Raw genomic sequence first — 21,003 nt, forward strand, 5'->3', positions numbered from 1 at the left:
TACATAAATCGGAGTATTCCATCCACACCGTGGCGGTTGCTACTTGAGGAGATGAAAAACTGACCTCCCAGACCGACGCACAGAGTCTCTCTACGCCATCTCCCCCATCTCCCCCATCTCGTCTCCCCCAACCGGTACCAACGCAACCCCTCCGATCCATCCCTTCCCCCACAATGGCAACCCATCCAACGCCCCGCAAACTTTGGGACCACCCCAACCCCAATGCCACAGCGATGGCGCGATTCAAACGGCGCCTCGAAGCTACCAAGGACGTGACCCTACCGGACTTCTACTCGCTCTACCAATGGTCTACGACCCACCGTGCCGCCTTCTGGGACTTCTGCTGGAAGTACTTCCCCATCATCCACGACGGAACCTACACGCATGTCGTCGACGAGTCCGCGCGCATCGACAGCAACCCGGACTGGTTCCCGGGGATCAGGCTCAACTTTGCGGAGAATGTTCTCTTCTCGCGGGGAGATTCGGATGCCGCTGCGTTGACGACGGTAGGGAAAGAAGATGGGAAGATTGCGGTGACGGAGGTCCGCGAGGGCGCGATAGAGCCCCCGGTGGACCTGACTTGGAAAGAGCTCCGACAGAGGACGGGGAGACTGGTGCAGGCGTTGAAAGCGGCCGGGTTGCAGCGAGGGGATCGTGTTGCGGCGGTTGCGGGGAATGGGATCGATACGCTGGTTGTGTTTCTGGCTACGACGGCCCTGGGGGGGATTTTCACGTCCACGTCGACTGATACCGGCATCACGGGGATTCTGGATCGATTGAGGCAGACCAAGCCTGTCTGGGTCTTTATGGATGATGTGACCGTGTATAATGGGAAGACGGTGGACTTGACGCCGAAGTTTGTTAATGTTGTTGAGGGACTGTCGCAGTTTCAGGAGTTCAAGGGCGTTGTCGCTCTGCCTCGGTTCAGGGACCGTCCGGCGGATGTGACCCATCTTCCACGGACGCAGACTCTTGCGAAGTTTCTGGCAACGGCGACGTCGGATCGACTGGAGTTTGTGAGGCTGGGGTTTCGGGATCCGTTCCTGATTGTGTATTCTTCTGGGACGACGGGGGAACCCAAGTGCATTGTGCATTCGGTGGGCGGGGTGGTGCTGAATATGTATAAGGAAGGTCGACTCCATCGAGATATGGATTCGGAGGCGGTGCTCCTGCAGTATACGACGACAGGATGGATCATGTACCTATCCTGCATCTCCGTGCTGCTTATTGGCGCGAAGTCGATTCTCTACGATGGGAGTCCGTTCCTTCCGGACATTGCTATTCTCGTTAGACTTCTCGAGAAGCATGGGTATGTCATCTACCTCAACTCCTCTCCTTCTTTCCCTTTGCACCACGCTGCACATGAAACTAACACATCCGACTCCAGAGTAACCCACTTCGGCACCTCGCCCCGCTGGATGCAAGAAATCCGCAAAAGCCAGATCAGCCCCCGACAGATCGCCGACCTGCACCGTCTCAAAGCCGTAGTCAGCACGGGCATGGTCCTCTCCGAATCTCTCTACGAATGGTTCTACGACGAGGCCTTTCCCCCACGCACGCAGCTGGCCAATATCTCCGGTGGCACTGATCTGGCCGCGTGCTTTGCGCTGGATAATCCCCTTTCCTCGTTGTATGTGGGCGGATGTCAGGGACCGAGTCTGGGTATTCCCATTGCTGCCTTCGAGCAGGCAGACGAGTCGGTCACCCAGGTGAAGGGGATCGAAACGAAAGACGGCGAGCCCGGGGAGTTGGTTGCTACCGCGGCGTTTCCGAGCATGCCTGTGAGGTTTTGGGGTGACGAGGGTGGGAAGAAGTATTTTGGGTCTTATTTTGCGAGGTTTGATAGTGAGTATTTCTCCCTTTCTCCCTCTCTCTCTCCTCTCCCACATCTCCATCCACCTCCAATCTTCAAAACGAACCAGGAACGAAAACTGCTAATCCCACATGATATGATAAAATTCAGACGTCTGGACCCACGGCGACTTCATCTCCAAACACCCCACAACCCATCAAATCTTCTTCCTGGGCCGCTCCGACGGCGTCCTCAACCCGTCCGGGGTACGTTTCGGCTCCGCGGAAATCTACAACGTCATCGACACGCAGTTCTCCTCGGAGGTGGTCGACTCCGTCTGCGTCGGCCAGCGTCGTCCAACCGACACCGACGAATCCGTCATGCTGTTCCTGCTCATCCGGGACGGGGCGACGTTCTCCCCGGACTTGGTGCAGCGGGTCAGAACGGCAATCAGGAAGGCGTTGAGCGCTAGACATGTGCCTAGGTTTGTGTTTGAGACGCCGGCGATTCCGGTATGTTTATCCCCATCTCTATACTTTCTTTGTTTGTGTTATGCTGGGGACTATTTTATGGTTGGACTGAGCTGGGTGAATTGGGTCGTGGATTGGACTCGTTTGCTAATGATGATATTGTTTGCCGACGTAGGTCACGGTAAACGGGAAGAAAGTCGAGTTACCCGTGAAACAGATCGTTTCTGGGAAGAGGATCAAGCCCTCTGGGACTTTGTTGAATCCCGAGAGCTTGGAGTTTTATTATCAATTTGCGGAGGTGGAGAATTTGGGGGGGGTAGAGGCGAAGCTGTAGTCTTTTTTTATCTTGTGGGATGAAAGGACGGAGTGATGGATTCCCTGACATAAGACATATATATACTTAAGTTAAGAGAGAACAAACAAACGACCAAGAAATAAAGAAAAAAAAAAAAAGAAAAACGATTAAGGATCTTCTCTCATGAACCAAATTTTCACCTGATCGATTCAATAATCTTCTATTTAACAGTGAACCATCAACAACCCCAACGTAAGATCGACTTCTCCCAGGAGTCTGGAACAACCAAGAGTATGGCAGCTACATAATATTACTTGCACTATTAGACAACTTTAGGGTCATTCTTCCATCACAACAGGTGCTGTGGTCTAGTGGTATGACGTCACGTTGTGGCCGTGCCAGCCCCGGTTCGATTCCGGGCAGCGCCAATCATCATTTCATTTCTTTTTTTGTTTTTCTCTCATCATTTATCTTTTTATCTATCTATCTATATCTATCTGTCGGGTACGGTCTGGGTGGGTATGGTGGTTTATTGAGTCACTACTTTACCTACCGTTTTCTTCTTCTTCTTTTCTTTGTAAATATTGGGTTTGGAATGCAGGAAGACGTGTCTAGAGTTTAATGGAATAGATAGATAGATAGATAGCTTCATTGTTACTTCCGTCTGAATACAGAGTACAGGCATAACACTCAAGACGTAATCCATAATCTGACATTGAGGTATCCGACAGATCAAGTAATGGATAAGGATATACAGGATGCCAGTTAAGAAACACAACGATGACATATGACAGACGAAGCAGGCATTCCACGAGGCTCACGATGACTGGAAATTCACAGATCTCCTGGGTTTCGACCACCCTCTCTTGTAGAAGAGGTAGATCTGATAAACCCAGAAACGACCATGCCTGAGGCAACCTACCAAGCCCCAGTACTCCGGAGGGCTGGGTGTTGGGTGGGGGTCGCCTAGCCCCCTAGTATACTCTATAGCTTAAACTCCAACTCCCTCCCCAACAGGAGCCGCCCGATTCGACGTTTGCTCCTAGAGAACAGCCCCAATGAAGCACCAGTCCTTTCTGAAAGCCAGGCAGAGGTCAGCAACCCGACTGGAGTTCCGATCGGGCATTTGCCTGGCCTCAACCACGGTCGAGACCAGATCACGTGGACCCAGCACGTGAGTCGCACGTGCGCCGCACGGGAGGTCAACGGTAAACAAGGATCCCCGCAACTTCGAGAATGCCACTCGCAACACCTGGAATCCAAATGTCCTCCGAGGTGGAAGAGTTAAGGCGCCTTCTTGCGGAAGAACAACGTCTTCGTGCAGAAGAACAACGTCTTCGTGCAGAAGAACAACGTCTTCGTGCAGAGGATCAGGAGAAAATATCCAAGACCAGTCTTCCCACGTTTCTCGATGGTCTCCATAAGCACCTCTTCCTCGGTCTGGGCGTTCAGCAGGATACGACCCAGTCCACGCGTGGAGACCCCGCAAATGCAGCCAACAAGCTTCGCCCCAGGAAGCTCAAAGCCTGGGACTCCTTTGCCCAGGAACAAGAGGAGATTTGGCGATTGCTGATGGATTCTTCGCTGGTCGAACAAAGACTGTTTACTTCCCTTCATACCCTGGAAGAAACAGGGGAAAGCATTCGGCGGCGGCCTCTTGGTTCGGAACGTGATCTATGCCACTTTCTTCGCCAGACCGTTGAGGACCACGTATCGAAGATCATCGAAGAGCTTTACAAGGATCCAACATTACGACAGGTGTTTGGGCTTAGAGGATCGATCTGTTTTGAAAACCACTCCAATACTCTGAGCCCGGAGCGGGAACTGGAAGAGGGGATGCAGAATATTGATCTTCGCAGCCGGCCACGCCGACGCTCGCCGCGTATTGCTGCCCGAGACAATCGCACATCAAGCACCATGGCGCCGAGTGGCCCGAGAACACCGCCTCTGGTGCGAAGCACCAGGCCTCGTGCCGATCAATTCTGCGTCTACAACATCCCCAGTGAAGCATCCGAATCGATCCATCGCGTTGCAGCCTATGTTAAGGAGTACAAGTCCCCGCATAAGGTGACACTGGGCCACATTTATGAAGGGCTGGAGGATATGGATATTGACGCAGTGGTTGAGCAAAAGGAAGATGAGACCCCAAAGGATCGGTTCCGCCGCGCGATTGCGGGGCTTCTCGTGCAACCACATGACTACATGATCCGTGCTGGTACAGAAATGGGAGTGCTGAGTACTGGCGAAGCGGATATCTATCTGCGGATTGGGGACGACCCCGGGACGCTTTTGTACCACCTCTCTGTTCCTAAGGGAGATGTTGGCGACTCCACCGATTGGGACCCCCACTCGAACGGCCCAAATCGTCTGCATTTGACCGCCGTCGGGCAATCTCTCGCTTTTACTCTCCAGGCGCTCAAGTTGCGGCCTCGGAACCAAGCCTGGAGGCAGCAAGCAGTCAACTCATTGCCCAGGTGGGAGGTGATAGTCGCAGACATTCTGGACAGTATCAGGAAGGAGGATGTACCGTCTTCCGAATATCGCCCTCCACGGATGAATGGCGTTCTTCGAATGTCTCCAATCCAACTACGCCGCAGGCGAAACAAACCCAGTGTTACTGGCTGTCAACCAACCGACACACCAGGAGTTGAGGACGACGAGCAGTCTGACCCTGATACACCGAGCCGAGATCCACGGCTTTCTCGCAACATCGAACGGCGACAGCGATTGAAGACCCCGCAAACACCCACGCCAGACACACAAAGGTCTTCGGGAGAGAATAATCGGTATTACTGCACGTTGAAGTGTCTACGTGGACTGGTATGTGGGGATGAGCTCGATCAGGCTTGCCCCAATGTCCTTGATCATGGCACAACGCGCCATGTCATAAACGCAAAAGCGTTTGTGAAGCGGTTGCGGCGCCAACTGTCTGAGACCGTCAATGCAGATTGCGAAGCGCTGGGTATACACGGTTCCCGGGGTGCTCTTCTGAAGGTTACTCTATCATCGCACGGATATACCGTGCCTGCAAAATGCACCATATCCGAATTTTCGAACCACCTCCGACACGAAGCTGCTGTATACCACAAGCTTCGCTCACTCCAGGGCATATGCATTCCGCTCCACCTCGGAACCATCGAGTTGGTTCATCCGTACAGCTACGACGGGATCGCGTATCTCAAACATATGATGCTCCTGAGTCCGGGTGGACAGTCTCCCGGCCTGGCACTCCGGGAGATGAGTCGAGATTGCTTAGAAGCCAAGATGAAAGAGTCTCTCTCACAGATGCACCGCTTGAATGTCTTCCACAAGGACCCGGCCCCGCGGAACTGGTTCTACAATCGAGAAAGCGAAAAGGTCGTCTTTATTGACTTTGAACGGGCCGAGATCGTCGGATCGCGACCTATATTAGGGACGATCTCACCGAATCACAAACGAAAACGGATGCACCGTGAGGGGCTGGATAAGCTGGCTGGACCAGATTTTACGAGGGAAATAAACAAGGCAGTGTGGGAGTTACAAGGTTGGAGGTAGAAGAAAGAATACTTCTAGGAATATAATTCTAATGTCTTAAGCCTTCCATGACTGGTTACTCTGTAGGCAGCAGGGTGCTGGGAATGCGACCAGATGATAAGTTATCAGAAAAAGTGACCTACCGGGATAGGATACTGCATACATAATTGTCGCTTTTAGGTTTATTTTTCATTGGTCAATTTGCCACCAAATCCACCGCGCCCCGCGGAGCCCGGCGGAGGGACCAGTTCTTGTTCGTTGATCCTTGTACATGGCGACAGCGAACCCCTGTTTGGAAGAGGGGAAGGCCCTTTCGTGAATTTCGGTAAGAAAGATGAATTTCACTTATTTCAGTCCAAGCTCGGAAGGGTCATCTTATCTTGCCTTACATCTTGCCGCCTGCCTTATTGTTAGTCGGAAGCGCGATATTCTGCATTCGCCAACCTCGCCTGTCGCTGCCAGAGAGTTCCGTCTGATCGAGGTGTGGTCCTTCCATCTGGTTCCAAGCTGATGCCAGGTTGGAGTCGCAGTTGTCGCTCAACACCATTCCTACCAATGCGACTGAGATGTATGCGCTAGTCTCGAAGTTGATCTGGCAGGGTGAGCAGCTTTGCTTGCCTTCTCACCGTAGCCAGACTCAACAGTCTACGGCATGGCAAGATCTGCTATCGTTGTTCATCCCACTCTTTCCCGCATTGACCTTTGCCATCTTTGCGCCTTGGAATTACGTTCAACTTCGACAAGAGCCCATCAAAGTGGTCCAAAATAGGAAAGGAGCCTGGAAAGTGGTAGGTGGATTTCGCTTTTTTTTTTTTTTTTTTTTTTTGTTTCATTGCGACACGAACTTATTTTCCTTCTGTCAGGCTACTTCGACCAGCTTGTTTGTCCTTCATCTGGCCCAGTTGATCATCGAGGTTCAAGCAGGCTCCCACGCAAGATTTCTCGGACCAGCCGTCGGTCTCCTTGCTGTTTCTGGCTCGATTCCCTACTTGTCCCTGATGAACCATGCAAAATCAGTCAAACCCTTTGACCTGCTCAATGCAATCTTGACTTCATCGATATTCCTCGACGTTGTGCATGTCAGCCTTCTGCATTTGCTCGGAACGCACCAGTGTCAAGTTTCCTCTCTGAACTTGGCTATATTCATTGTTAAACTAGTGCTTCTGGCTCTCGAGTTGCAAAGCAAGCGCTGCATTCTTCGCGAGTCCTGGCGCGACCTCTCATTTGAAGAGACCGAGAGTACGTTCAGCCTAGTGTTTTATTGGTGGGTGAATGCTCTTCTCAGAAAAGGGTATTCCAAGCTTCTCGAGCCAGGGGACCTTCCTCCACTGCCTAGCAGGCTCTCATCCAAGCTGCTCAGGGCTAGAATGAAGATATGCTGGGATAGCCGATGTGTGTTCACGATAAGTAGTCTCTGCCTTCGCCTTCGAATGGCCACTCACCTGCTACAATAGCCAAGCCAGAGAAAAGATACGCCCTCGCCTTAGCTACGCTGAAATGTATCAGCAAGGAAAATTTAGAGGTCGTCCCATACATGCTTGCTGCAACTATCGTTCGCTATGCGCAGCCTCTGCTGATGTCGCAGTTGATCACGTTCGTACGTGCCTCTTCGGCTGAAGGCACTGGGAAGCTCCAGGGCTTCAAGCTGGTGGTTCTAGCGGCTTTTATTTACATTGGCCTAGCTGTGAGTAATACGATCGACGCTCTCAGTTTTTTATTCAATAAGCTTACTTTGTTATCAACAGATTCTGAATGGCCAGCGGGATATAGCAAAGCGAAGAGTAGATGTTGCCGTTAAAGGATCGCTAGTCGGAATCATCCACGAAAAAGCCTTGCAGTCCAATCATGACGATCACTCCGCCATTGCCTTGATCGGAAACGATGTAGAAGATGTGCAGATGGCTGTGTCACGATTCCATAATTTATGGTCATCGGCTCTGTCGCTGGGCTTGGGCCTCTTCTTGCTGGTTTCCAGACTCAACTGGGTCAGCATTGTGCCCATGGTCTTACTTCTATGTCAGTTCTACACCCTTGACAGACCCGTGTTCCTGGTTGTTGTTGACAGAACTGTCCAGGTACTTCCCAGTGCAGCAAGTACGTCTCGAAAGTCTTCGTCGCAAAGCAGAGGGCCTGGAATGATGCCACACAGACGCGAGTCGGTCTCATCAAGACAGTCCTTGAAAAAATGAAGTCAATCAAGGCAATGGGCTTTTCGCAGAACATCGAAGGAAAGATTCAAGGCGCTCGTGACATCGAGTTAGCTGCAGCCCGGGTTATCTATTGGCTTGATGTGCTTCTAGCAGCTTCTGGTAGGTCGAAGCTTTCCTACTAGTTCTTCACTCAACCGTTTAATCCACCGAAAGCTGGCAGAAACTGATATTTCTTAGCAAGTTTTCTAAATGCCGTTGGACCTGCCATAACCCTTGGCATCTACACCGTTTGGGCCAAATGGACTGGAAATGCTCTTCTAGATGCAGATGGGATTTTCACTTCGTTCGCACTGGTCCAGATGGTTACACTGCCAGCAAACTCAATCTTGTTCACCCTTCCTGCATTTTTGTCAGCACTTGCAGGGTTTGATCGGATCCAAAGCTATCTGTTAGAGCCTATCCAAGAAGACGGTCGCATTATCCTTGCGAGTGAGGCAGAGACTTCATTTGCAGGTAGTACGCCAAAGCATGATGAGCATGTGACTATCGAGTCTGACAGAGCTTGTGCTATTTCGGTTGAAGATCTGACGGTCACCTATGGAAATGGATCCAGACCTGTGCTGCAGAAAATGACTTTTAGTGTTGGCAGTGGTTCGATTGTCATCACCACGGGAGCCACTGGCTCTGGTAAAACAACATTGCTCAGGTCTATCATAGGAGATCTACAACCCGAAACTGGGACAGTACTGGCGACTTCTAGAGTGATGGCATACTGTGCCCAGTCATCCTGGTTAGGAAAAGGTACGATTCGTGATAATATTGCAGGACCTCCTGGCTCTAAAGTGATAGACGAAGATTGGTATCGACGAGTAATTAGAGCTTGCGATCTGGAATATGACCTTCAAAAGCTGCCTGCGGGAGACCGCACGATTATCGGCAATGGAGGTACAGCTCTTTCAGGGGGCCAAAGATAACGAGTGGTAAGGTCTCAGAGTACCTGTTGCCGTTCTGCTTTTCTAACAAGTATCCAAGGCACTCGCCCGAGCTATATATTCTGGGCTAGACATTCTTGTTCTTGATGATGTGTTTAGCGCACTTGATGCTCGAACTGCTGGACGCATCGGCAATCGGTTGCTAGGTCCAGCTGGTCTGTTTCGTGAACTCGGCAAAACTGTTATCCTGAGCACACACACAGGTATGTAGATTGCAAAACACTTGACCGGTATCTTTACTGACATCTCCGACCTAGTCAACTTTCTTCCTTTCACAGACAATGTTATTGTGCTTGAGAATGACGGGAGCATTGCTGAGCAGGTTCCATGGGATAAAATCAAAGGCCAAGCTCACTTCAACAGTCTGAAGTCACCTGAGGTCTTTGATATAAGCGACGACGATTCCGAAGAAACCAATAACACGCCCTTTCAACCCGAGGAACCGCCTAAGGCAAGGACATCGTTGGATTCGAACCGTCAAACGGGAAACGGAGCCATATATTGGCACTATATTCAAGCCATTGGAAAAAACCGTGTTTTCGCCACCCTTCTCATTATGATTTCTTCCGCGACTTTTGCTGTGCTCATCCAGACATGGCTTCGGTGGTGGTCAGCGGACAAAGAAGCAGGACACCGGGTATGGCTCCATATTACAATTTATCTTGCTCTCTCCCTTGCCCATTGGTGCGCTCTCGCCAGTATCAGCACTGTTTCGCTGCTCATAGTGCCTACATCTGGCCGCAATCTACACAACCAGCTATTGAAGACAGTGATCAAGGCCCCATTGGCATTCATCACCTCCACTGATATCGGCACTACTCTGTCGCGATTCAGCCAAGACATGACACAAGTCGACCGCCGCCTACCTGGTCAAGTAGCTGCTCTCGGAAGCCAAGCCTTCAAGCTTCTTGCCCAGGTCTTTTTGCTTTTCATGGCTCAGACATACATGCTTGTCACTTTTCCTATTCTGGTCCTGGTCATCTATGTCATTCAGAAAATATACCTCCTCACCAGCCGACAGCTTCGGTGGCTCAGCATGGAAGCAAATGCCCATCCAAGTAGCAGCTTTCTGGAGACCGTCCAGGGAATCGCGACCATCCATGCGTTTGGATGGGAAGACGCTTACGCCACCGAGAACAGCAAAGCAGTCGACGCAGCACAATTACCCTCATATACCCTCTTCTCAATCGAACAGTGGCTTGCCCTGGTACTCGACTTGATAGTCGCCGGGGTGGCCCTCCTCAACGTGACCCTCATAGTCACCCTAAGCGATAGCCTCACGGCCGGCGACGTGGGAATAAGCATGAACGTGATCCTGACAGTCAACATGGTCCTATTGATCACCGTTCAATCATGGGCGAACTTCGATGCTTCGCTAGGCGTCATTTCCCGCATCATGAACTTTACAAAGACCGTGACCCCAGAGCCAGAACCAAGCTCACCAGTTACACCACCCCCATCATGGCCCGCCAGCGGCGCGGTCGAAGTGAGAAACATCGTTGCAGACTACGCCCAGCCCACGGAATCATCATCATCATCATCATTGACAACCGGCCACCCTCTCGACCACATCTCCTTGAAAGTGGCCCCTGGCACGACAATCGGCATCTGCGGCCGGACCGGCAGCGGCAAATCCTCCCTCTTCCTAACTTTCGTGCGCCTCCTCGAGCTGTCCACGGGTACCATCACCATCGACGGCCTCAACCTAACCTCTATCTCCCAAGACGTGGTCCGGTCCCGACTACTCACCCTCCCCCAAGACCCATTCATTCTCCCCAGCGACTCCGTGCGCGCAAACCTCGACAAGAATGGAACCGCAACAAACAACGAGATCCTAGATGCGCTACACAAGGTCCATCTCTCCACTCTTTTCGAAAACAGAGCAATGGATTCCGGCTTCCCACCGACATTCTTCCTCGACGTGCCGATGAACCAGTGGCCTCTATCGCAGGGCCAGTTGCAGCTTTTCTCTCTCGCGCGCGCGCTTCTGCTTCGTCGGTCGCGCGGGAAGGTCATTCTGCTCGATGAGGCAACGAGTAGTATCGATCTGGAGACAGATGGCCTGATACAACAGGTCCTGCGTGAGGAGTTCAGAGGATATACTGTTCTTGTTGTGGCGCATCGGCTGGAAACTATTGCTGATGCGGACGCCGTGGTTGTTTTGGATCAGGGCCGCGTTGCGGAGGTGGGGAATGTCTATGAGTTGCTACAGCGTAAAGGATCGGTGCTGAGAGCTCTTTTTGGTCGGGAATCTTACGCCGTTGAATAGGTGGTTGGCTATAGCCCGTATAGGCTTAGGGGTGTTAGAGATAGCAGGGGATTTTGTTAATGCTGAGCCTCATGCAGGGCGGGCTTTTGAGTTAGGCTTGTTTGTCAGATGTGGGTATAATTGGATACTATGATGTTTTGTGCTGTCATATCATAGTGATGGCTGTGTTTATATTGCATATGTACTGACTATCTTGTCTTTGATTTGACTGGCATTGCCTAATTGCATAAATCATCACAAATTTATTGTGTTATAATGCGTTCAGTAAAAGCCCGCTTGCACATGAAAGGGAAAACAAATTCAAGTAAGTCATATCTATGAAACTGGCACGGGCAACTCTTCTCTTGTAAGCCTTGTGCGTTGTTCCTGGTTCCGTCATTGCCGACTCACATTAAGCAGGTGACTAGAGGACTCTGAATCTTTGTAAAGTTGGCGGTGCTGATCTAAACTCTCGTGGCTCTTCTCAACTGATGAACCATTCATTGCATGGCACTGCTTACTATGTAGAAAACAGTGGCACGAGATCGCACGAGACAGCAAACAGCCTCGCACATGGCCAGATTAAAGCCCTGGCCCCAGTCATCCGTGTCAAGAAATCGTGAAGACCACCGGAGGTCAAAGCCGGATTTGATGCGTTTCCCAGAATGGATGCAGATGTCTATCGTGGCCAATATCTGTCAACATATCGGGCAGGAATATTCAGAGTTTCACAAGGGCTATCACCGATACAGGAGTGTTGCTTCTACCCAAGCAGGAATCCCCAGTGTCCATGAGCATCGCGTTGCAGATAACCTGTTTGGCCTGCGCAGCTTCTGTTTAGGAAACATTACCGGTGCCTAGGAGCGTGAGACAAACTGCCTGTCCCGCGAGTGTAGCTTCCAAAGGGCCAACCCGGATAATATCCAAGGGTTGTAACACTTGGCCACATTGATGTCACGAAAATCATGCCCATTAGCAGGTCGACTGGGATGTCTGTCTTATCTATCATCTCATCTGTGGTAGATGGCTTCGCTGTCGAGGCAATCGTTATCCCCAATCGATAGAAGATCCGGAGAACAGAAGAGTTGTGACGCTATTCAAGTCTAGAATAAGTCCCAGATGACAGAGAATAACCACGGGGACAGTAGACAAGTCCTTTAAGACTGTCAAGCTACCCTTCTGTGTCTGGGGGTGCATCATCAGCAGAGGTAGCCGACAATATGGAGAAGATGTTTCCAGACGGGGGTAGCTGTAAGGAACCAGACGCCGCTCAGCCATCCACAGTGTATGCATCGTCGGGTGTGAAGTTGACGAATAGTACGTCACCCGAGCGGAGTCGGCGTTCAGCAAAAGACAAGTCAAGAAAAAGTCCCAGAAAGCCGATATATCGGCGATTGACCGCTAGATCGTCATCGTGCTCGTGCACAAAGTGCGCAAAACGCCAGTGCTGATCGCGAATATAAAGGCGGAGCGCGTTCTGGCCAGCGACCCTCTCGGCGAGGCGGATGTTGCCGGTCGTCTGAGTACGAAGATCAACTAATTGCGGTTTAAACTCAGCATCAACCTTGTAGCATGGGAGATTGTACTATAGACTTACCATGATGCCCTTCTCTGATGTGTCTGTACAGCGACGGAGCGCGATCAAAGACCATCCCACACATCTCGCCCGGGTTAACTTCGATCCAACAGCTATCATTGTTAGTTTAAACTGCGCGTAAACAACGCGTAAACACTGATTATACGTACATGCCGCTGTGAAAGCGACTCAACACCATCTGGTCCGCGTCCCAGCCAGTTTCGGCAACAGTGTTGATATCGTCCTCGTCGTCAGGGATCGGGACAGTGGTAGAGATCGGTCCTGTACTCATTAGTGTTTGAACCAAGCACAAAGGAAGATTAAACTGTAAACAAACCGTGATGGAATCCGTAATCCGAGGGGTTCGAAGCATTCTCGATAGCATTGGTAACGAACACAGCGCTGCCAGGAGCCGTGAAGTGGCCGGGGCCAGGGTCAGCCATGTTTAAACACAACTGGTTCTGTCTCCAGGAAGTCGGCTGGCGCCCGAGTAGCTTCGTCTTCGTACACGGCGGCATAGCCCAACATCGATAAAAGTCATCGACACCGGGGAATGTCAGGCGGAATCTCAGGTTGACCTGGGGACGCAACTCTGGCAGGCATATCTGTCCCAACTGCATTAACGCTTTGCTCGGATGCTCGAAGCACCGCAGGAGTTTGGAGGTGCTGTACGTCGAAATGATAGCGGCTTGGTGACCTAAGACCAGTCGGGAGATTGCGTAGTCACGTCTATGGGAAATAACAGGAAGGGCGGTCGAATGTTGCGTTATAGCTCTGTACGCCACTGTTCTTTGACTGCTGGGGCAGATCCCCAGTAAATATGAACACAGATGTGGTAATAGCAGTTAGCTGGCCGTTGAATAAACTGCGAGAGCCCTTTATGATAGGCTTCAGATGCTGGCAATATTCTTCATGGCGGCTTCATGTGGTGCGACGGTCAGGATAAACAAGTTTCTTTGCCGCCGTTGATTCTTGTATAACAGGCCTGCCGTGTATCACATCCGACGAAAATTAGACTTCCATATTTTGCTGAAATCTGCTCATCCCAGTAGTGGGTGGGCATCCTAATAAAGTCACTTGGCAGGATAAGACCCTGACTGTCTGGCAAGAGTGCATACTTATTTCAAAGTCTGTCTAGAGAGCAACGAAGACGATTGCCTGATGACGTCTGTGGACAATCGTCTTTGCGCAGTGTCCTTCATCACAGACAATTCTGGCAAATTCCGCCCTGAGAATCCCAGTATTGTGCTTACCGCCGAAGCGAGCCATCAGCAGCGAGCGCGCTATAGATCCGGGAAGTATCGAGAATTCGTCCATTCCTTGAAGCACATTATTGCCAAATACTCCTTTTCTGTGGTTCTTTGCTTCACATGACTGACGAGCATCTCACAGGGCTAGAATTGCCTAGGATTTCTTCTGAGAGGGAATAGGGATAATAAAAGACTCCATGCCAAGGTACCCCCGATGGTCTCAATACAATCAATGTCCTCTGACATTTGAAAGCCTTTCTAAAAAGAAAAGCCCGGACGATTGAATTAATAGTTGAAACCGTCATCCACCAAACACTGTTCTTCTCCCCATGATAATTCGCAGTATGTGATATACTGCTGACGCAGCATCACAGAAGCGGCACTTGTATGGTTTGATGATCGAAAAGCTCACACCGTTTGAAAGTGACTGGCAGATCCCACTTTTTCCCCCACATAGCCCCACAAACATCTTGGGGTTGACACCAGCGAGGCGTCTGTGATGCAGGAACTCAAAGAGATAACTTTCGGCAGTGAATAAGTTACGAGGTATCTCTCTTTCGAAATGGGGCTTTATTTGCCAGGGAGCCATTTGTTGAGGCGAAAGAATTCATTTGTTTGTCCTCAGTCGCGGTGCACCGCTTAGGGGTCATAATTGGTGAAAAATATCGTCCGTTTCATTTTTGGTATGGCAATGGGTTATATAGTCGTCGAATATTCCCATTGCAATTATTAGAAGACTGCGCGACCGTGTTGTATAGCAGTTCTCTCGAACTATTGCACAGAACGGTTGACTCCCGTCATCCGCCAACGATATTATACCATGTTGCGTCCGACTCATCGACAGCACCGAGGGAAATCGGCAAGAAGCTTCTCTAGGAGCAGTATGAAGTTTCAGGAGTATAGTATATATGTCGAGACAACGTTTCGAGAACGCGTGGCGCGACGCATTGCAGCGATACCAGGGCCATATGCCACACCATCGATGGACATTTCGATAGATCCTCCTAGGACCGGATTATACCATGGTCGCACCCGTAACCGAAGAAGCATGGCCAGTAGGTATAGTCGATGCTTGAAAGCAAGACCTCAAAAGTTGGGTAACTTCGTCAGAGGCAATCAGCGAGGCACCGTCCCAGCCACCGTGCGGGCGAGTGGCATGCGAGGACATAGAGCTTGTCCCAAAGAAACCCAGATCACCGGAGAGGTCTGCGTTTTCAGAATATTGGGCTGCATAGTAACAGCTGCAGCGTAGGCTGAAGACGAGTAAACATGCGCGATGACGACGTGCAGAAAGTTTTCGTCCATCAATGTGGGCAGTGCTGATTCTCCCCACCAGCGATAGGTGCACTGCGATGCTGCCAACAGTGCCGACTGTGTTATCCAATCCAACACCCATATTTCTTTACATAGATAGTAAATCCATCACAGCAATCCAGGTCCGATTGCCAAGCAGCCTGATGGCTATCCTTGTTGCCGAATATGAACGGCAGTCCACTCACTGCCCAGCTGGTGTATCCCCTCATCCCCAAACCACAGACCTAGCCTTTTTTGAAGATGCGTTCCCCGAGGTTCCATGCAACATTTTCAAGCCGTAGACTTTCTCTGTCTATACAATTTCCAACCCAAGACAAAGGTGAGACCGAAAAAGATTTCGAGACCGTTTGAGGCGAAGATCCCAAGTTGATCCATGGCAATGAGATCGAGGACTCAGGGGCGGAGCGAGACATCAACCGCGGGCGACCATCTGCGAGAGGATAAAGTGTGATGACTTGCTGGCGGTACTGGAAGTATGCCGACCGCGTGTTGGTCGATTATAATTTCGTGTCTCTGTTGAACTGATGGGGAAGGACTGGCTGGGAGGCCCGTGGGAAGAGGCCGGGGGGTCGAAGCGTTTCCGGGTCGGTTTTAGAACGAGGTAGAGGGGGAGTACGGCTGGAAGGTGTACTCGGTAAGCTTGGGAGTTTAGATATATAATATATAAAAGATGGTAGGAGACGAGATGCGAGATGAGATGGGATGGTCTTGATTTGATGGGAGTGGTGGAGGAAGGAAAGAAGGAGGAGAAGGGAGAAGAGAAGAAGGGGGGTTTATATACCCCTTCGAAACTAGCAGCCTGATAAATCTGGCTTTGTGCGTGCAGCAAACGGATTCACGGATGAAGGGGAATGAGGGGGTGGAAATGATGTGCGGCATTGAAGTCCCTTTCACGCTGGCTGGAATGAATACGAATACGCTATTGACAGCCCAGTATGCTGTGAATGAATTCCTATTGTTCCTGGGGGGGAATGCAGAAGCTGTGCCATTGACGCAGGAGACAAACCCCGGCAGGCCAGACCCTTTCATCCCTTTCATTCCCAGTACATCCTACAGTTCAGCACCTACAGCTACTTCAGATCACTCGATTGGTTTTTGGCAGCCTATCCAGTAGGCTGCAGACGCTCATCCACGTCTATTGATGGCAGACAAGTCTGGTGAGATGCTCCCTGAGCCATCTCCAAAATCCAAATACATACTGAAAAGTCATACTCCTCCAACCAGGCCATTACCAAGACCCAACACCAAGACACCAAACAGGGCACAAAACAAAAACAACCAAACATCTCTAGACAAAAGTGACATCCCCCAAAACTTCCCGATTCCTCCGCGCAAGTTCCATGCATTCAGACAGGTATCCGAAATCACGACCATTGCTGGACCTGACATTCGCCTGTACGTCAAAATCCCTCAAATGGGCATTATCCCCCCGAAGAGTATACCCACATCCCTGGACCTCCAATCGACGGAGGTTGTGACACCCCCGCAGGGCGTCAAACACCTCCGCCCACGTCCCGGACGACAGATCGACCCCCCAAAACACGACATGCTGTAGAGTTCCGGCGAACTCTTTCAGCGCGATCAGACGCTGGGCGGAGGTATGGACGTCCGCGAGGGTGAGGTCGTGGAGCGGGGCGCCCGGGTGGATGAACCCCGCGCAGGCGCCCTCGGTCTCGATATCGGCGAGACCGCAGAGTTCGACAGAGGTGAGAGCTTGGCCGGAATGAAGAAGGTCGAAAATGCGAGAGGCCTCTCTCTCGCAGGGTGAACGGGAGGCGTGTTTGAGCTTGAGCTGCTTGAGCAGCGGCAAGCAACCCGAGAGGTTTTGGAGGTATCGGTCGGGGGGGGCACGACGGCAGGATAGTGCGTGGTGATCGATGTGTCCGACCTCGATGTCAAAGCCTTTGAAACGGGAGGAACCCGGTTGTGCCTGGACATGATGGTACAGGCCTTTGCAGAGGACGTCGATGATATCCCGGGTCATGAGCTCCTGCTCTGGAGTGGTGGCATTTACGGGGTCAAATTCGATGCTCTGGAGGCGAGGCAGTCGAGTCAGACAAACCGGAAAGAGTCGTTCCAGCTGCTTTTTCTGGCCGTCAGAACCCTTCCACGGGTTGCGACAGACAAAGTTGATATTCCGCACGTAGCGGGCGATGCTCTTCCTGCAGAGAAGCTCAAGGTCGAAGAAGGGCCGATTTTGGCCGTCGATTTCGAAGTCTGTGATGGGGACAACAAAGTTGGAGAAGAGGACCCGCGAGGCGCTCTCGTGGAATTTGCGATCGACTTGGCGCAGGTTCTTCAGGGTGTTTCTGCTGACCCTCTTGGGGGACTGGCAGACAATGGAGACGATCTGGATGCAGTTAGTATGGGAGCATCAGTGGATGGTTGGGAGGGATGGCTTATATACCTGGTCAATCAGCTCCATGGGGAGGGAGGCCATTCCGGATACCTCGGTCGCGCCAGTCATTTTGAATGTGGAATCTCTTGATGGATTCTTAAAGAGAGACGTATATAAATCGTCTTTTGAACAGTCTGTTGGATGAGACTGTTGAGACAAGGAGTGTCGAAACGAGTGTCGAAAGGAGTGTCAAAAGAGGAGTCTCGAAGGAAGGAGTGTCGAGTCGACAAAATAAGTATACCGATCTTTCTACAGATCGATGTATATAAAACTCTTATCAAGAGCAGAAGAGAAGGCAGAGTATCGAAGTCACGAGGACCTCAGCAGCAGCGAGGGGTATTCAACGACAGTAACTCGACCCAACCGATCGATAGCAAGAAGCCCTCCCAAAGAGAGGAGACCACAAAGGCGAATTTGGAATTTAAAGAACGAACAGCCAACACCAAGTACTTGATGCCAACAGCGATCGTACTCGATGAAGCAACATCAAGTTGAGTTGTATTGTGCCACAGCAACCAGCAATAAGACAAAACCAAGAGAATCGAGGAGGGAGATGAAAAAGATAAAAAAGTCCCCTTTCCCCCCCCCCCAACGACGACGAAGTTATTATCCTTTGCTTCGAGAAGAACCGAGAAGGTCTGGAATGAGTCGTTTTGGTGTCATCGACCCATCAGCTGTATAGAGATTAGGGCACGGGATGGCATGGCATGACATGATGCAGGGGGGGTGGGGGTGAACCGCGGTTCGAGGGAGCGATGCGGTCTTATCTAAATCATCATGGAATCTATTGGTTCGTAAGTCGATTTTTTTTTTTTTAGGTTATGATGGCATGGACGTCATGGGGTTGGTGATTTTTGTCCATGACGTTCTGGTCGATGTGAAGATTGAGGTTGATGTAAAGATGCGGCAGGGTAGATTGATAATCGACTAGTTGAGCAACTACACTTGAGTCTGCGTATACACAGCAGGTTGGTTGAGATGGGGGTGAGGAGGTAGAAGAAAACACTGTGAGACGATGACCTGATAATGAACTTGGCAGATATCAGGGTCATGATCTTGTTCTCGACAGTATTCGGGGAAGATTTAAGTGGATGGTAGAGGATAGGAGAAAAGGATGAAAGACGGATTTGGATGACAGTTCTATGACCGCCCTTTCTGAGATAGCAAAAATGCTGGTGGTATATACAAGGCTATGTATGCTAGCTACATAGCGTTCGTGGGTATAGAGTAGATCGTGGATCGAAGTGGTAGCAAAACCTGGCAGTCCGCGCGCAGATGTTCCGCTATGGCTGATCGTTCTGGACGACCGTGAAAACGGCTATATCCGACGCCATGCCTTGCCCGAGCGGGAGCAGAGAGCAGAGCAGTAGCCAGCTACCACGCGGCGATGATCCCAAGACCCAAGAGCAGGAATGTCAAAACCTAGGCTCATCCCTCAGCTACTATCCTTCCTGGCCTTCATCTCAGCGATAAACTTGGCGCTCTTGCTCGTCGGCACGACGTAGATCTTAACCAACTCATCCACAACCTCGACCTTCCCGCCACTCAGAATCTGCAGCAACGGCACCTTCTTGCCCGCACGAATCAAACCCCCGGTGATCGTCTCCATGAAGCACTCCACGGAGTTCATCGAATACTCCTTCTTCTGATCCCACGGCAACGGGAAAATATAATCCAGATGGTCCTCGATCGAGTGCATCTCGGAGAACGCTTTGATGAAATCCGACTGCGCGTCCATGTGGTACAGTAGCACGGCGGGGAACTCGAGGGTACTTTCGGGTGACAGCGGGTCAGGCGATAGACGGATCGTCGCGTCCTCCATCTCGGGCGGCTGTTCTGTCTTGCGGGTGCGGATCTGTCTCGCGCGCAGAGCAACACTGAGCAGGGTCTTCTCCTTCCGAGTGCGCTCGTCCTCGGCCTTCTTCTTCGCGGCAATGCGCTCGAGCGCGGCCTTGCGTTCCGCGATCTTCGACGCCACCGTCTGCAGGGGTTTGTTGTTGGGATCGAGCTTCAATCCACGAGTAGCGACGTCCTCCGCCTCAGGGATCTTGTCCAGGGCAAACAACGCCATCGTGGAGCGGTAGTACGCCTTGACGTTCCTGGGGTTGAGCTTGAGGACGGACGCGCAGTCGAGGGTCGTGGAGCGGAAGTTCTCTGTTTTCGTCAGCCATCCCATTCCGCACCCGGTAAGCACAATATCACGGATCTCAACTTACTCAGTTCCAGATTACACAGCGCACGGTTGATATAGCACGCCTCCTCGACCTCACGCCGCAACTTCGCCTCCTCCTTCTCGTCCTCCGGCTTATCCCACTTATCGATCTTGGCCTCCAGCACCGTAATCGCCTTCGAGTAGTGCTCCTTGGCATCGATCCAGCGCTTCTCCCTCGCCGCCTCGTTACCCTGTTCCCGGAAGTTCTGCGCCACATCGCCGCGGGTTCCCTCGTTCTGGAGGGCGTAGATCGCATCCAACATGGGGTTTTCGCCCTCTAACCCACACCACCAGCCTGTTAGTCTCTCCACACCACACCACCAATCACTACCTAACAGCTACCGGAAACTCACTCTCATCATACGCCTTGCTAATATCCGACATGAACAGCGGCGTGCGGTTCAGGATATCCGCCAACTCGTCGGTGGTATGCGAGCTCACAGCCTGCATGGCAGGGGACATCTCAGGCGCCATGGGGTCGTTCACGACATCCTTCAGACGCTCTTCTTTGATGGGGATGGGGAGTTCCTCTTCTCCTCCGGCGGAGGTGGGGTCATTGTTGAGGTTATCCGGGTGGAGGGATTCGGGGGCCGGGGGCGGCTGGTTGAGGTCGACGGACTCGTCGTAGTCATCGGGGAGCTCTTCTATTTGACCCATTTTGCCGGTAAGGTGTGTATTGGGTGGGATGAAATCGTTTTGGGGGGGAGATGGTGGTCGGAGATCGGTGACGCCGAGGGAGGAATTTGCTGCTATCGCGGGTGCAAACACTGCAAACGTGAGGGGGAGGGCTAGC

At 51.4% G+C, this 21,003-nt stretch overlaps 6 protein-coding genes and 1 non-coding gene across 7 annotated transcripts; 5 read left to right on the forward strand and 2 right to left on the reverse strand.

Moving 5' to 3' along the window:
• The first annotated feature begins 45 nt into the window (after positions 1 to 45).
• On the forward strand, positions 46 to 2,687 carry BO70DRAFT_309955 (acetoacetyl-CoA synthase). The gene is made up of 4 exons (XM_025540148.1): positions 46 to 1,309; positions 1,388 to 1,845; positions 1,964 to 2,304; positions 2,438 to 2,687. The coding sequence occupies exons 1-4, from the start codon at positions 174 to 176 to the stop codon at positions 2,594 to 2,596; spliced, it is 2,094 nt and encodes a 697-aa protein (XP_025401855.1). The 5' UTR covers positions 46 to 173; the 3' UTR covers positions 2,597 to 2,687.
• Positions 2,688 to 2,914: 227 nt separating this feature from the next.
• BO70DRAFT_t82 lies at positions 2,915 to 2,985 on the forward strand. Its single transcript has one exon. It is a non-coding gene; the product is annotated as a tRNA-His (tRNA).
• An 832-nt stretch (positions 2,986 to 3,817) lies between these two features.
• BO70DRAFT_359760 (uncharacterized protein) lies at positions 3,818 to 6,109 on the forward strand (the record flags this gene model as incomplete). The annotated part of the gene is made up of 1 exon (XM_025542612.1): positions 3,818 to 6,109. One exon carries the CDS (start codon positions 3,821 to 3,823, stop codon positions 6,089 to 6,091), a length of 2,271 nt encoding a protein of 756 aa, XP_025401856.1. The 3' UTR covers positions 6,092 to 6,109.
• A 1,270-nt stretch (positions 6,110 to 7,379) lies between these two features.
• Positions 7,380 to 8,062, forward strand: BO70DRAFT_179148 (uncharacterized protein). The gene is made up of 2 exons (XM_025538427.1): positions 7,380 to 7,462; positions 7,525 to 8,062. Exons 1-2 carry the CDS (start codon positions 7,438 to 7,440, stop codon positions 7,866 to 7,868), a joined length of 369 nt encoding a protein of 122 aa, XP_025401857.1. The 5' UTR covers positions 7,380 to 7,437; the 3' UTR covers positions 7,869 to 8,062.
• A 517-nt stretch (positions 8,063 to 8,579) lies between these two features.
• BO70DRAFT_369219 (P-loop containing nucleoside triphosphate hydrolase protein) lies at positions 8,580 to 11,481 on the forward strand (the record flags this gene model as incomplete). Its single annotated transcript, XM_025544668.1, has 9 exons — positions 8,580 to 9,165; positions 9,245 to 9,415; positions 9,491 to 9,936; positions 9,970 to 10,086; positions 10,117 to 10,197; positions 10,234 to 10,238; positions 10,278 to 10,316; positions 10,353 to 10,593; positions 10,624 to 11,481. 9 exons carry the CDS (start codon positions 8,580 to 8,582, stop codon positions 11,479 to 11,481), a joined length of 2,544 nt encoding a protein of 847 aa, XP_025401858.1.
• A 1,249-nt stretch (positions 11,482 to 12,730) lies between these two features.
• Positions 12,731 to 13,479, reverse strand: BO70DRAFT_350697 (uncharacterized protein; the record flags this gene model as incomplete). Its single annotated transcript, XM_025541708.1, has 4 exons — positions 12,731 to 12,996; positions 13,058 to 13,149; positions 13,207 to 13,318; positions 13,374 to 13,479. The coding sequence occupies 4 exons, from the start codon at positions 13,477 to 13,479 to the stop codon at positions 12,731 to 12,733; spliced, it is 576 nt and encodes a 191-aa protein (XP_025401859.1).
• Positions 13,480 to 16,888: 3,409 nt separating this feature from the next.
• BO70DRAFT_420070 (uncharacterized protein) lies at positions 16,889 to 18,551 on the reverse strand (the record flags this gene model as incomplete). Its single annotated transcript, XM_025547511.1, has 2 exons — positions 18,008 to 18,551; positions 16,889 to 17,950 (listed from the first exon to the last, which is right to left on the reverse strand). The coding sequence occupies exons 1-2, from the start codon at positions 18,065 to 18,067 to the stop codon at positions 16,889 to 16,891; spliced, it is 1,122 nt and encodes a 373-aa protein (XP_025401860.1). The 5' UTR covers positions 18,068 to 18,551.
• Between the last annotated feature and the right edge of the window lie 2,452 nt (positions 18,552 to 21,003).

This window comes from Aspergillus heteromorphus, assembly GCF_003184545.1.
Source record: "Aspergillus heteromorphus CBS 117.55 chromosome Unknown BO70scaffold_5, whole genome shotgun sequence".
NCBI lineage: Eukaryota > Fungi > Ascomycota > Eurotiomycetes > Eurotiales > Aspergillaceae > Aspergillus > Aspergillus heteromorphus.

Excerpts from the sequence above, each read along its gene's own strand:
- BO70DRAFT_309955 (XM_025540148.1), top strand. The coding sequence starts at position 174 with ATGGCAACCCATCCAACGCCCCGCAAACTTTGGGACCACCCCAACCCC. Across the intron at positions 1,310-1,387 it reads AGACTTCTCGAGAAGCATGG|AGTAACCCACTTCGGCACCT; the intron begins GTATGTCATCTA and ends ATCCGACTCCAG. Across the intron at positions 1,846-1,963 it reads TTATTTTGCGAGGTTTGATA|ACGTCTGGACCCACGGCGAC; the intron begins GTGAGTATTTCT and ends GATAAAATTCAG.
- BO70DRAFT_179148 (XM_025538427.1), top strand. The coding sequence starts at position 7,438 with ATGAAGATATGCTGGGATAGCCGAT. Across the intron at positions 7,463-7,524 it reads GATATGCTGGGATAGCCGAT|CCAAGCCAGAGAAAAGATAC; the intron begins GTGTGTTCACGA and ends CTGCTACAATAG.